The following is a 14,599-nucleotide window of genomic DNA, read 5'->3' on the forward strand; positions in this document are numbered from 1 at the left end:
TTCGAGCTTTCTGAAAACCCGGCGTCGAAGCGACATACCCGAGGAAACGAAGATGTCCTGCATGGTTGTAACCCACACCGCGAAATAGATGCCAAATATGAAACGTTCTCATGTTGACTTTTTCGTCGAGATTATCCCAGCTTCTAAAAGGATAGCTGTTATATACGGTGGCGTCGTTGTAGTAATGTCTAGGATCACTAGAAGACTTAATGCCTAACTCTAGTGTTAAGCCACCAGAGCACTCTTCTGGTGCCCAAGTCGACAGTGTACCAAGTAATTCCATTGCATCGATAAAGATTCTGTTATTTCTATTCCAGATTACGCATTAGCGTGGTGTCACATCAATAAGTATATTGGAACATACAACATACCGATATATTTCAAACCAATTTTCAGGTTTCTGGCACGATGGGCAAGAATAACCTGGTAGTACAACCAGTAACATTATATGGCGAACGTAAGCTTTTCTGCGGGTGTTTTTCCCGCCCATTAGGCGAGCAAAGTCTTCTAGGGAGGTGTTATCCACCAGAAGATGACCAAAAGTGATCTTCTCAAAATAGCATTGCCATTCAAAACAGACCTGTGCGTACAAGGCAAGTCGAGGACGGGGATCGTTAGATCTACTTGTACTTCGTCCCCCCTGGCATACCAAATTAAGAATCTCGAACCGCATTTCAAGTGGGAAATCGACCCAAGATGCTTGTTTCTAGGGCCCGACTTGCGCCTGCCCAACAGATGCGGCGGCCGCTGCGGAGGCCATAGTTGGAGATGAATACCGCAAAAAGACAAGACAGAGAAATGATCTGAGGTATACGAGGATTGTGGCGGACTGAAAGATGGGGGTGGCTTGTATATAGATTAAAAGGAGATCGATGTTTAAAACGTGTAGATTTTGTGCAGAAAACTCCAATGTGCCTAATAGAACAAAGTTCACCTGACTAAAGTTAGAGTTACGTGAAACAGTGAGTCAGGCGACTTCATCCACTGTCTGGCATAAGTCCCATTTCCAAAACCTCTTCACAACCATTTATGCACTCGTGGGAACATCAATGTGGCTATTTGAGTTATGGCCTGTGATCCTTTCCCAATAAACTCCAGTAGGCGGGAGGTTAGGACGAGTTTCGACCCAGTTAGGTTTTCAATGTTGCGGCAGAGTGGAGCACAGTCAACGTCAACTGCATGAAATCTTGAATCTTATCAAAATAAAGTCAAACCTAGTGTATTAGGAATGAGTATGCGATAGCGATTCGCCCCGGTCTTTGTGTTCAGCCCTTCTAGCATGGCTAGTGGAAAGTGGCTTCTACAACATGGGCTATTCATGCGTCAGGTCCTATCGATAAAGACATGAGTCAACGTCTTCATCAACTTGCTAGAGTTACAGTGGATCGTAGCAATCCAAAGTATATAAGTAATTTTACGTCCACCTACCCATTTCCGTTTTGAAGACTTCAGATGGGTATTATGCTTTATTATTACGTGTATGCCATCCATGTTTTAAGGCTACTTTATATTCTTTTAAAGCACTCACTCATCACTTACTCTCAAGCCTTTCTAAAATAGCACCGTATATTTCCCAGTAAGGGCAATCTTGCATCGTAAAAATTATATGCTCTACCTACCTACACTCCGTGATGAAAAGTTGTTGCCCACATCCAAGTATACACAACTGACCTCAATATATGTTAGAATAGACTGGGATTTGAGATCCCTTGTGAAATGGAGCTCTCGAAAGCAGCAAGCAGTTATTCCTGGGTATATCCGACGTGAACACCAACAGTCTTAGTCACCATGACCTGGTTTGGTGTCTGGCTAGTATAATTTGCTCTCGCCCATCTTCTCTCGCCTATATCATCAATCCGATCCATCTCGACATCCCGGCTTCCGCACTCAGTCAGAGAGACAGAGTCGTTGTCCGTCAATGCTGACAATGGGTGGGTATCCTCATGCTGCTGGGCCTCAGAGGTAACGTATACGGTTGAGATGCCGTTATTGGATGGATTCAGCTTCAGACGCTCATCCAGTTTGCGAGGCTCTCCGGTGCCACCGAAGGTTACGATCACTGGATAGCTACCAGACGTGTTTCGTTCTGAGCTATGTTGAGCGGTGCCGTATACAGCAAGACTCAGTATGGGTTTCAAGGAGGGAAGGCAAGCTAAGAATGCAGTCAGTACAACGTATTTAGAAGTTCAACAGGCACAAAACTAACCGCAGATGGTGGCCACGTTGACCTCAATGCCAGTCCACATCATCTCTTCGCTGAATAGCCAAGTGACATCTATGCTGGAAAAGTCGAGTGCAACCACGTAGTACAGTCGTATAGAAGATACTGCCGTGATACTTGTTGCGATGGTCAAGTTAGCATGGTCCAAGCAGTCCAGACGCGTTAGGTAGTTTTCCTTACAACAGACCAATCGCAAAGACGCCCAGAAGAGCCAGCTTCTGTGGCCTACGCAATTGCAGACGACAAATGCCTGGAAGAGGGATAAGAAGAATTAACAGATCGGTGATGATGTTTGGTATTGCGTTTGCAATAAAGAACAGCCGGACGTCAACGGTGCATTTGTAAGCCGACGAGGAAAGATTCTCGTGGGGATCGAATCGACGCCAAAAGGCCGACACCGGCCAGCATTGAAAGGTGCTAACGAGAACCTGGAGCTGCTGGTCAATCTTGTGCACTCTTAAGTAACGATCGAGCGTCAAATTTTGAAAGCTCGAGGAAAGGAGGACGCACCACAGCAATTCCCCAGGCAGAAACAATAGCGGTACTGATCCAGATACACCACCTTGTTATACTGGCAGCGCTGAAAATACGCCAGTAAAACGCAAGTACTGACCACTTAACCAGGACGATGCTCATCGTGTAGAGGTACTCTGCAGCAAATAACCCCAGAAAGTACGCTTTGAGTCCATAATGTGGTGCAGCCCAGACGTGTTTGCCGAAGCCACCTCGAGCAGCCACTGTATCAAAGGTCAGCGTTCCATTGCCTGCAAGGTACGGGAGGAATCAACAAACTGTAGCATGTCACATCGAACATGAAACCACCGGAAAACACCTGCAGAGTTGTAATGTTGTCAGTCGTGTAGTGTCCCGTGAAGCAGGGGGTCCTTTCCGGTCCGGGCATACCAACGAAACGATAATGAGCCAGTCATCCCACCAGAGTTCGTTCCTGGAGAGCCTCCGTGCTGTGATACGGAGACCAACAATTGCTAGCCCCAAGACCCAGGTGACAACAAACGCGGAGACAAGGGATGGGACCTTGGTCTCGTTGAGGTCGAGCCCCGGCGGCGGTTCTGGCAACGCGCCCATGGTACAGCTTGAAGCTTCGGTCCGCACGAAGCCGCTCTGCCCCAGTTGACGATTGCCATATCCATCAGAATATATACGCAATGGCGGACACTGCGGTCTTATACCAACAGTTTTTTTTTCTTTTACGCAGGGATGCCATGGCAGCTATGGCCTATCAAGAGTATTACTATGTATCCATAAGTGGCGGCGACAGCCTGAGACCCGAGCGCTTGATGACAGTTTTTGGCTTGTTAGTTCAAGCCACGGCTTGAGCGTTGTGTGAACCTAGACTGAGCAGAAACAATTGCAGGTTCGTGATGTACTGGCACATGTTAGGTTAGATATGAGCAGAGCCACGAAGGAAACAGATATCAGATTAGGGGCAAATCATAAGAGGTGGAAGGTGAATGACGAGGTGAATGACGAGGTGAATGGCATGGCCTGGTGATTGACCGTCCGACAAAAAACGTTTGTGAATATATTTTTGAACGCCATACCATCGGCTGCCTTGCTCTGTATCTTATTCGAGCCCAATCGGCTTGGTTCACAGTTCGCCTCGAAATATTCAATGCGTCGGCTAGGGCCGTGAGGCCGGCATTGCAGCACGGAATCTCCAGTTCCGCGATTCCTCTGATCCGGGGCATGGCCATTGCTTTCTTGCTTTCCATTAGCACAGCATAAAACTCGTTCGCTGTGCCAGACTCTGGTCCGTGTTCTCCTTTCCATCCAGATGGCGGGCTGGTTCCTACTGGGTAGCCAGCAGGCGTGCGGACCTAACATACATGTAGTCTCTTTCAAGCCACACTTCTCTGGCGTTGTGATAAGTCACTAAACTTTTGCAAACCACTGGGATGGTCCAACGCTCGTTCCATGCCCTGTGGCAAAGTACCCAAAGACCTCCTGTGTCAGGCACGGCTGCCGGAATTGCCCAACCAGAAAACAAACACCAAAATTGTCATAAACTCATTGGCTTTATGCATATTTGTCTCGTAAAATATGCATTCTCTCTAATTAAGCGCCATAATAAGTCAAAGAACTCTAAACATGGTCTGTACTGAATCTACCATGGAAGTTGGGACTAAGATCTTACCCTCGACCGAGGCCGTGACTTGCATTTCACAACAATCACGAGGCGCTTGACATGACTTAAAAACTTGACTCACTATTTTCCCTGAAGGCATCAAATTCCCACAGTTAATCTCAGTGTAAGGGTAAGGAGCGGTTCCACATCTCCACCATCTTCGCGGTGCCGGTTCTAGACGCCTTGAATCCTGGGGCTGGTAAGCAAGAACATGTCTGTATACTCAATTTGGAGCTCAACCCAACAACCGCGAAATGCGCCAATGCTTGACTGTGTACGGCCTCGTGTTGGCCTATATCGTGGCGTTTACAATTGCATTGGGGCTGACAACCAGCATCGCTAAGGCTCTATTATTGCTTTTTTGCTTCCCTTACCGCCGCCAATACCACTGGGCCATACTCCGTACCTCGCCGACACAAAACCCACCCAGCTCTGACTTTCATACGTGGTTTCTTCTTCTGGGGGAATTGAGACGTTGGATTGATGATATTTGCAGGGGCCTCGACCAAGCTGATGAGGATGTCACTCTCATTCACTCATCAGCCGGGAACTTACACAACCCATCATTATTCAGGTTGGGCGGCCCATCGGGTGAAAATTATCTGGTAAATGTCAGACATTCCTTTCCAGACCGCCGTTGATAATGTACATCAAGAGTAGACATGCCCGGAATATAGTGTACAATACGCTGGTATAAAACCGCATGAAGTTACAGCAGACCCATTTTCCGTTGTCAAGGAGTTTTAAGGCAACAGCTGCAAATTACGCTTCTTTTGCTCAAGGTTTTTAGCGTCTAACCGTTTTTGAGCTGCTGAAAAAAATGTTTCAGCTGATAAAAGCCGGAATATCCCTGTTAAAGAATGACGGTTCCGTCGAACCGAAGGCTATATACATACCAAGTTTTCACACAGCCTACAAGGCCGCGAACACCCATTCTGGTACCATGTCGACGTTTTCTGCAAACCCAGCATCACTTCCCTGCCAAAAGTTGCGTACCCGACCGATTGCCCAACAGCCTCCCGTGGCCATGACACAATCTCCAGCAACATGATCGGTCAGAACCAAGCAGAAAGCCACGCCGTCAATTCGCCTCCAAAGTGGTCCCTCGCGGCCTATCACGGTGTGTGGCGTTGAGAACCGGGCAGGGACTGGGATAGCACAAGACACAGTGACATGGAGGCGTAAGTTCAAATGGCATATGGATGGCTTGCGAAAGCGGCACGAACCGATGACGGGTCCTGACTCGTGCTCGTTTCTTCAAACTGTTTTCTCGTGCAGAGGAAAGAACGCTAAATATGGTGGACGAGGAAAGCCCGGTATCTAGCGTAGCAATTGATAGGGACATAGACAGGCACCACTTTGATAGCTTAGGGGCGGCTCCGGAGGTTGTTAGCCGACATTGGAACTTCTCAAGCTCACGGTGGACAACACCTCAGCCAACCTATAAAAATAAGTAAGCAATCGAGACCTCTTACTAGGCATCGAAATAATGCCATCTGTCCGTACCTGTACTGGAGCACTCAGCTGGCTGGGCACGGCCGCGGTGGCTTAGAAACTAACATGGACTCGTCTAGCAGTACTTTAGATCCTGGCTGGCAATTTACTTGAATCCAACCATCGCTAATAAGACAGGAGTCTGGCCTTAAAATGACACTTCGGCTATATTTTAGGCGTGCCGCATGACGTATATGCCGTTCTTCTTTAGTCATTGCAATATGAGTTTACGATCACAACGCTGTATTGCCTCGCAAAGACGAACTAGTATCAACTACTGCAATAATTGTTACAAGCGGCCGAACAGCCACATGAAAAACTATGCACTTGATTAAAAGGAATCTTCCACTACAATTTCTGATGGTTCTTCCATGACCATGCACGGGTAAATTATAGCTGCAAGTGGCAACTTTAAAAGCTTCATACGCTCCATACAAACCCCGTCGGTATATTACCTCCACATGAACGACGCTGGTATGCAAACTATTCTTTGAGTGGCCCGTGGCGCATGTTCGACTAGACAGCTTGAGGCATTGTTAGCTAGTTGAGTTGACCTTTGCCACACGGCATAGATTCCGGGTCCCATGTGACCTGACAATATAGTGAGTAGCGGTTGCCCGAGGGCAAATGAATAAGAAAGTAGAGACAATTAGACACATGCATTTTAATGTGTTGAATGACAATCATAGTAAACCAGCTCAAGATATAAGATAGCATCTTTAGATGCACTCGGCGCCGTCAACTGTATATAGGGACAGTTTGCGAGTCTACGCTATCGAGTTCGCAATCTTTTGCCATTCTTACCATTCGCGGTACACAGATCTTCGGACATCGTCAATGGTGCTGAGCAAAACGTACATCCCAAGCGACCTGTCAACATCAACCAGCCCGCTCTTAGACCTAGACCTTCCCCATGGGGGCGATCAGCATCGGCGCATCAGCGCCACTCGACCTGAACTCTATTTCCCCGGACATGTCAGCATATCCGTCGGGGCAGCCTGGGATCGACGTAAACTTTCCTCGTTCAAGCAAATGATCCGTAGCAATTGGGACCAATTCTTCCAGACATCTACATCCGTCGGGTACGAGTACTTCATGCAACAAGCGGTGATATTGTTTTGCGGAACACCAGATATAAATATCACCAGACCCGATGCTGCGATATGGACCTTTAGACAATCTCACCAGCAGCAGCACGACTGCAACAAGCACCAACCCAGACCTCAATATGCGCTTCCAACTTATCGCAGCGGCAGGCCTTTTGCCATTGACCGCGGTAGGTGAGAGCTGCCAGCGTACGTAAACCCTCGTGCTGTACCACAACATTGAACCTATCAATGATGGATGCTAACTGAGTACATGACAGCATACAAGCTTAGCATCACCGCCGCTAGGTCCTCCACAAGATGGACGGACTGCAAGCCCGGCGAATGTACCGGAAGAATGCAGATGTTCGACGTCACCGTCAACAACACCGGCACAACATGGGTTGTATCTCAGCCGTACGTTGCTGTCACCCTCAAGGGCGACAGCCTCACGACGCACCGACAAGGCAAGATCACGCGCCTTCGCCCTGGCGACTCTGCCATCTTGGAACTCGGCGTGCAGACCGATGCTGTCCATGTGGACCGATCTGTCAATGCAATCGCTCACTGGGATGACGGAGGCTCTTGCCAAGGCTCTACTACCTTTGGCTTTACGGCTTCGTACGGTATTCCCAAATACCAGGCCAACGTCGCTTCTGTGAGCAACCATGAGGTTCCTAACTGGTATCGGGATGCCAAATTTGGTATTTTCATCCACTGGGGGGTATATTCCGTACCGGCATATAGCAGCGAGTGGTAAGCTTCTTAACACAGGTTGAGATATGTCTTTTCCATCCGCTGACAATATAATATAGGTACTGGAAGTACCAAGAGACTAAAGATTCTGACGTCTATAACCACCACCTGGCAACATACGGCAAGAGTGTTGTTTACGATGACTTCATCGCCAATTTCACCGCTGCCAACTTCAACCCCAAAGCCTGGATGGACCTGATTAGCGACGCTGGAGCCAAGTACTTTGTGCCCACCACAAAACATCACGAGGGCTTCGCTCTGTTCAACATGTCCTCAAGCATTTCGAACCGAAATTCAGTCAAACTAGGTCCGAAAAGGGATCTCCTTGGTGTACGTCCCGTGTCTCTTCCCCAGCCCTTGCCATAAGGTCGCCATTAACACTTGGCATGTTTAGGAGCTCTTCGCCGCTGCGAAGCGATATCACCCTGACATCCACCGCGGCACCTACTTCAGCATGCCCGAGTTCTTCACCCCGGCGTCACCCCAAAACAGCGGACTGGATGGTAGCTTTTACCAAGGCCCCCCGAAGAACGCATACACAGGCGCAGAGGTCCCATACACCGGTTTCGTGCAGAATGACTTCGTCTCCGGCATCCAGCTGCCCCAGATGAACATCTTGTCCAACGAGTACGACACAGAACTCATGTGGTGTGATATCGGCGGCACGTCCATGGTAGACCAGTTCGCAGCCAACTTCTTCAACAAGGCTTACAGTGGAAACAAACCGGTCGCCATGAACAACCGCTGCGGCGCTGTCAATGGCCAGTCAGTCCCTGGTGACTACGGCACGCCCGAAAACACAGCCGACCTCAGCTTCGATCCTAAGCCATGGGAGGTTTGCCGCACCCTGGATCCCAACTCTTGGGGATACAGAGCGGACACACCTGACTCCGCTTACTTGACCCCAAGCACTATCGTGTTCACGCTCGTCGATGCCATTTCCAAGGGTGGAAACCTCTTGTTGAACATGGGTCCCAAGCCGGATGGTACCATCAAGGAGATCATGCAGACGAACCTGCGCGCTGCTGGTAAATGGATCAAAGCTCACTCTGAGAGCATTTTCGGCACCAAGTACTGGCCGGCTGGAAAGGGTGGATCTGGAAACTTCCGGTACACCGTGACCGATAAGGCTTTCTACATCCACTACCTGCAGAAGCCGAATGGCAAGATCACCATCACTGACCCGATCCCTTGGATGCAGAGCGACAAGGTCACCGTTGTGGGTGGCTCTAAGAACGGCGCTACTATCACTGCTAGTGCATCTGGTAGCAGCGTCGTTCTGGATGTACCCCAGGAGATTTCTGATGCGGACCAGTACGCTTGGACTTTCAAGATTACATACTAAGCGGAGCAGTTTACTTCTGTAGTACCCAACAGCTTCTTGGATTTGTACTAAAGCTGGACCAAACTTCCCGTTTCATATACTTTAGCTCGTTTATACATGCCACGTACTTCCACTTCTAGGTGAACTTTATTGTATTTTGAGTATCCCACTAGGGACGTTTTGAACTTCATACTATCACCAACCTTGCCTTGTTTCTCATCCGACGCAACTCTCTGACTGCAACCATGTCACTGCGGGAATACGCGAATCGCCGAGTAAGACTGCGTGTCTAGCATCGTAGTCCCAAGTTTCCAGTTCACGGTTTAATTATTTCAAGACAAACCCCTTCTTGGTATCGGAGTCTGGTCCTTGTCCCCCTTTTCCCATTAGGCGGGTTGGTCGGAGCCCAGCCGTTGTCTGTTGAGCCACAAACCAGGTATGGCGTTGTGACACGTCGCCGAACTTTTGCAGAAGAGTATTTGACAAACTATGTCTACCATGTGATTGATCAATCCAGATCATCTCAACATTCTGAACCCCTGTGTCGCAGTCGCTGCTGCCAAACATCCATGCAGATAGACAGTCACTACAGTACATGTCATATTTGGCTGTCTGAATCGTGCTAGTTTCGTAAGACGGACGATATCGGAGAACAGGGCAATACCAAAGTCGCCGTATACTCGGAAATTATTGTGCATGTCAGTCTCTCGATAGAGTTATGGGCATTGTACATGAAAGGCTGTATACGTCCTTTGCAAACATTTTAACCCGGTAACTTTGCGTATTTAAATGAACCAGTCCAATACATTCAATGTAGATACGCGCTGAAGAAGAAAGTGCAAAGATAGACTTTTATCGTGCAGGTTTATTTCTTTAATTGGTGACTGTGACTCCTGCCACCTGAGCAACGGGTCATATAACCCACACATCCACCTTCCTATCATTCTCGGAGGCCTTGAACTTCCGCAATCAACCTTGGTTAAGACCAGTAAATATCTTCGTGGATCAGCATTATCCCGACATTTTCGAAAGGCAATGCTCGTAGGCAAGCCATGGGGCCACATTTACGGTTCGACTCCAGAATTTCCTATAGACGTAGGGTAGCTGCGAGACTGATGGCTCGATTGACGCCTATATCACATTGATCGTGTTCAATTAACTGTATTTTTTATTTATTGTATAAAATTAATTTTTCTGGGAACTAATATTTGTGTCAAAGTTTGTTATGTGATCTTATATTTGTGTTTTCAGGGAGTAGCTAGTATTGCTCTGCACCCACTTCATTACTTCGGAGACAGGTCTTCTTTTCCCGGATGCTTCTAACACTTGCTATCGAGAGTTTATTTGAAGAATATCGGCTGGGCCACCGAATCTCCAGCGCCTGGACTGATGCAATCTTGCTCATGAATGCCTATCATCCACAGTGCAACGGCCCCGGGGGAGGTGACCATTCGCTGAATGCCACGAAAATGTGAGTCTGCATAACCGCCTGCCTCTACAGAGTTTCACCTTAAGTATCATTGGCTCATAAGACTGAGAAAATGAAATCAATTACAAACTAACTTAAACTTATGACTACTTTGACGCTGGTGTGGGAATGCCAGACGACATTGTGGTTGGCTTGCCTGACACACCAACACAATACCAAGTGTCCGCCCACAGAGACTCACAATTACTACCAACGCCAGGATTCCACTTCAAAAAGTCACTTAAAAAGTATATTAGCTAGGGTTTCTGTTCATTGAATGAGAAAAATACTTACGGGAGAGAGACGCCGGCGTCCTTTGCAATGTCAGCACAGAATAGTGACGCTCCGTCCTTGCCGCGGAACCAGAATCGCACACAGCCACCAACCATCCCCGGCATGATGGGGCTAGGAGTCTGGATTGTGCCTCCTCCTCCGCCACTGGTGGTAGTAGTGGGCGGGTTTGAACCCTTTGTTGGGGGTCCTGTAATGGTGGTTGTTGATCCGGAATCTGTTGGCGCGGCGGTAAGACTCACACAGACGTAGTAGTTTGGCTGTAGACCTTTACAGGCGGATCCTCCTAGAGCGGGATTCCATTTGTAAAAGTCATCTGCCGACACGCCAGCGTTGGAAATGATGGACGCACATGTGTCTGAGGGAGATACCAGCCAGTACTGCTTGCATGAGGCGGAGATGCCGGTTTGCGTAGGCAGAGAGCCCAAACTGGTCGTTGTTAAGGGCTTTGTCCGTGTGGTAGGTGTGCCTGGTATGCCGACACAATACCATGAGTCAGTCTTGAGACCGGAGCAGTCCTGATAAACACTTGGGTTGCATTTGATGAAGTCTGTGATCAAGCACAGTCGTTAGAATGATAGACCACAAATGGTAGATCTTCATCGGGGCAGAGTTTACTTACCAGACTTGGAAAATGTTCCAAAATACGTGGTTATTGCATCACAGTCATCGTTTCCAACGGCCTGATACCACTTATTACAAGTATTGATGGCGGTTGGTGCACCATCCGGCACCTTTGTCACAGTAGGTGGCATGGGAATTACGCCAGTGGCAAAGTTGGCTACGCAGTAATAATAACCTACCCATAGCCCATTACAATTTCCTTGAAGAGCAGGATTCCAGCTGAAGAACTGCTCCCTTGAAATATAGTCAAACTGTTTCAAGATGACATCGCAAGTGTCTCCCTGGGCGAAGGTGTTAGCCTTTGCAGCATACCCCAAACTTTGAACTGACACTTACATCCTGAGCTTGATAAAAGTTCTGGCAGCTTTGCGGGACGCCAGTCATTTGGGGACTGGCAGTGAAATTGGCGACAATTGTCTTGACAGGTGGCGTGTAATCAGTTGGTGCTGGGACGGTAGCATTGCCCTGGCTGCTAGTCCATGGCACAGAGTACGATGTTCGCGCCTGAATACCAACGCAGATATACCAGCCAACGTACAAACCAGAGCAGTCGCTTCCGAGTGCTGGATTATACTGAAGCCTAGTTCACAAGGTCTCAGTTAGCTACCGGTGCGACAAACTTATACAAAAGCAAGTGGATTATACGTACAGTTGCTCCTGCGTAAGGCGGCTGCCGTAGAGATTGAGAATAGTTAGGCAGGTATCTCCAGTGCCAACCCAATGCCACTGGTTGCAGTAAGCTGGCTGGCCACTCTGTGTCTTTGCCGGCGGGAGTGATGTTGCAGTGTACGGCTGTGTGAGGTTGTAGGAGGTGACTGGGTTTCGTGTCGAGTATGGTGTGGTCGTCGTGTTAACTGGCTTAGACGAAGATGATAACTTTGATGAAGTTGACGACGTCTTTTGGGTCGTACTGCTGCTTTTGACGGTGGTAGAGGTTTTGCTGCTGGACACGACTTTCCCTACTCCCACGCAATATGAGTTGCCCACCCAAAAGTTCTTCACGCAATCGGTTGACACATCAGGGTTCCATTTGAAGAACTGCTCAGGTGTGATCTTGAACTTCTTCTCTACAGTGTCGCATCCATCGCCCTTTACAATGGTATACCACGCATTGCAGTTTGCCACAGTATTCGGAAACGTTGGCCCAGTGGGAGATGAGTCTTGTGCTAAGACGGGTGTAAGTCCAGCAACAAAAAGAACGGCAGCTGTAAGTGCTCGCATGGTGGACAGATGCGTTGATGAGGCCATCGCGAACATCTTCCTCTGAAAACACAACACAACAGAACAAAAGCGCAATTGATAGAGGGAAACGAAAGAACTCCCGCAGTAAAGTGCAGTTACTATCTCCAATGCCGCGGCGATATGCAAGTGTCGTTCACTCTGAGTCTCGACAACGCCCGATCCATGTCATGTAAGTGGGCTTGGGGGCCGTTTTGCGAATGGGTTGCGATTTTTTCGACAACCTATCTCCAAAGAGTATAATGCGGCGCTTTAAGACCCTTGCCATGCGTCTTACCGCACTATAAGCCGCATATATGGAGTTCACCAATAAAAGGTGGAGATGAGACCCTTGATCGCTCGATACAGGAGAGTTGTTTCCGATTTTTTAAAATTAATCGTCAGCAACTAACCGTCAATGCAACAGTAAGCACACTGAGGTATTTCTTTCCAACGGTTTTTCAGGATAAGTTGCCACTCGGTCACTTCCTAATTGGGATTTCGGGTATAATCACCGTTTAGTTCCTTGATTTCGATAGGAGCTTTTGTGGAGGTTTTTGCCCGACGACCGTTTGCAACTTGTAGAAACCACAAGTACCGACAAGTACCTCGAGGTCTTTCGAATGGTAACTAACGCAGGGGTGAATGTCAGCACAGAACCAGTGCCGTAGTATTGCATTGGCTGCGGCGGGAAAGCGAGGTTGCTTGCTCAGAACCTATGGTCCATCTATTTTCTTCGTGCGCGTCGACTCAACCAAGAAGACCATTTGTGAGCTTTCATCAGCCTGTGCACTGATTCAAGCCAGTGAATGAGTTGATAAAATGAAACTATTCAGGAGCTCTCTTCTCTGTTCCTCTCTGTTCGCCGGATACGTCATCGCAGGTAGTCGTATCTGGCAACCGCCAATAGACGACAATGCGGCACTGCAGAAGCGGTACTTTCACGTCAATCCAGACGCCAATATAAGAGGTTACGAGGCTACAGTATGGCCAGACAAGACAATTCGCGTGTGCTACAGAGACAGGGCCACCAAAGACAAATTCCACCTCGACCTCATGGCTGCGCATCAAATCTGGGTGAGAGCCGGACTGGGCGAGGACTTTAGAATCGAGGCGGCCTCGGACGCAGACTGCGCCGACCAGGAAAAGCTCAAGGATTGTCTTTTGGTCTCAACGGGTGACAGTCTAGCTACGACGCCGGGATTTCCAACAGAGGACTCTTTTCGCCGCAAGTCTGGAAATAGAGGGCCCGAGATGTCTCTTTCAGACGACCAAACCATTGGAATGCTCAGCAAGGTCCCCAACTATGCACACGAGTTGGGCCACTCCATTGGCTTGTATCACGAACACCAGAACCCCAACTTCTGGGCAACTGGGGACCAAATCAAATATGCTGAGGGTGGTACTGTGTTTGGTCCTTCAAACAACAACAACTGGCGCTGCCAGAACCTCAAGGACTATACCAGTGCCGTCATTGGCTTGGTTGTGCAGAATCCGCGTGGACAGCAGAATGTCGATAGGTCGGACTTGTGCAAGGATTGGGCCTATGCTAAGAGTGCTGGATTTAGTGCAGGTGAATATCTGCCAATGCCTGCATCTCTAGGGTTCTCTCAGCCTGGCAAAACTGGCGGTGATGTTGACTGGAAGTCCATCATGATCTGTAAGTACTTTGCTCCGTAAGTTTAGAAACAGTTTACAGTGCTGACTCTTCGTAGACCCTTCTGGCGCTGGAGCCATCGATGGTTCTGGAGATCCAGAGGATCCTCGTATGCCCATCTTGCTGGATCACAAAGGTAAAAGAATCCCAATGAACCGCTCCCCAAGTCAGTTGGATATTCATGCAGTGAGAGGAATGTATGGTGTTAAAGACAGTAAGGGAAGACAGCTGTTGAACAAGGCGAGGAATTTCCCCAAGATCTACGATTTAAGCAAGGGAACGTCAGGATGTTTGTAAGGATGTGCAAGTGCGTTG

At 48.4% G+C, this 14,599-nt stretch overlaps 4 protein-coding genes across 4 annotated transcripts; 2 read left to right on the forward strand and 2 right to left on the reverse strand.

Moving 5' to 3' along the window:
* Positions 1-1,742: 1,742 nt before the first annotated feature.
* On the reverse strand, positions 1,743-3,307 carry VFPPC_03765 (hypothetical protein; the record flags this gene model as incomplete). The annotated part of the gene is made up of 6 exons (XM_018283225.1): positions 1,743-2,152; positions 2,207-2,337; positions 2,402-2,667; positions 2,732-2,958; positions 3,014-3,053; positions 3,125-3,307. The coding sequence occupies 6 exons, from the start codon at positions 3,305-3,307 to the stop codon at positions 1,743-1,745; spliced, it is 1,257 nt and encodes a 418-aa protein (XP_018137524.1).
* A 3,391-nt stretch (positions 3,308-6,698) lies between these two features.
* VFPPC_03767 (glycoside hydrolase) lies at positions 6,699-9,047 on the forward strand (the record flags this gene model as incomplete). The annotated part of the gene is made up of 4 exons (XM_018283226.1): positions 6,699-7,137; positions 7,228-7,702; positions 7,762-8,032; positions 8,097-9,047. The coding sequence occupies 4 exons, from the start codon at positions 6,699-6,701 to the stop codon at positions 9,045-9,047; spliced, it is 2,136 nt and encodes a 711-aa protein (XP_018137525.1).
* A 1,554-nt stretch (positions 9,048-10,601) lies between these two features.
* Positions 10,602-12,657, reverse strand: VFPPC_13520 (lysM domain-containing protein; the record flags this gene model as incomplete). The annotated part of the gene is made up of 5 exons (XM_018291295.2): positions 10,602-10,734; positions 10,789-11,335; positions 11,408-11,690; positions 11,746-11,989; positions 12,059-12,657. 5 exons carry the CDS (start codon positions 12,655-12,657, stop codon positions 10,602-10,604), a joined length of 1,806 nt encoding a protein of 601 aa, XP_018137526.2.
* Positions 12,658-13,449: 792 nt separating this feature from the next.
* On the forward strand, positions 13,450-14,581 carry VFPPC_03768 (hypothetical protein; the record flags this gene model as incomplete). Its single annotated transcript, XM_018283227.1, has 2 exons — positions 13,450-14,287; positions 14,343-14,581. The coding sequence occupies 2 exons, from the start codon at positions 13,450-13,452 to the stop codon at positions 14,579-14,581; spliced, it is 1,077 nt and encodes a 358-aa protein (XP_018137527.1).
* Between the last annotated feature and the right edge of the window lie 18 nt (positions 14,582-14,599).

Source organism: Pochonia chlamydosporia, chromosome 2 (genome assembly GCF_001653235.2).
Source record: "Pochonia chlamydosporia 170 chromosome 2, whole genome shotgun sequence".
In the NCBI taxonomy this organism is placed as follows: domain Eukaryota; kingdom Fungi; phylum Ascomycota; class Sordariomycetes; order Hypocreales; family Clavicipitaceae; genus Pochonia; species Pochonia chlamydosporia.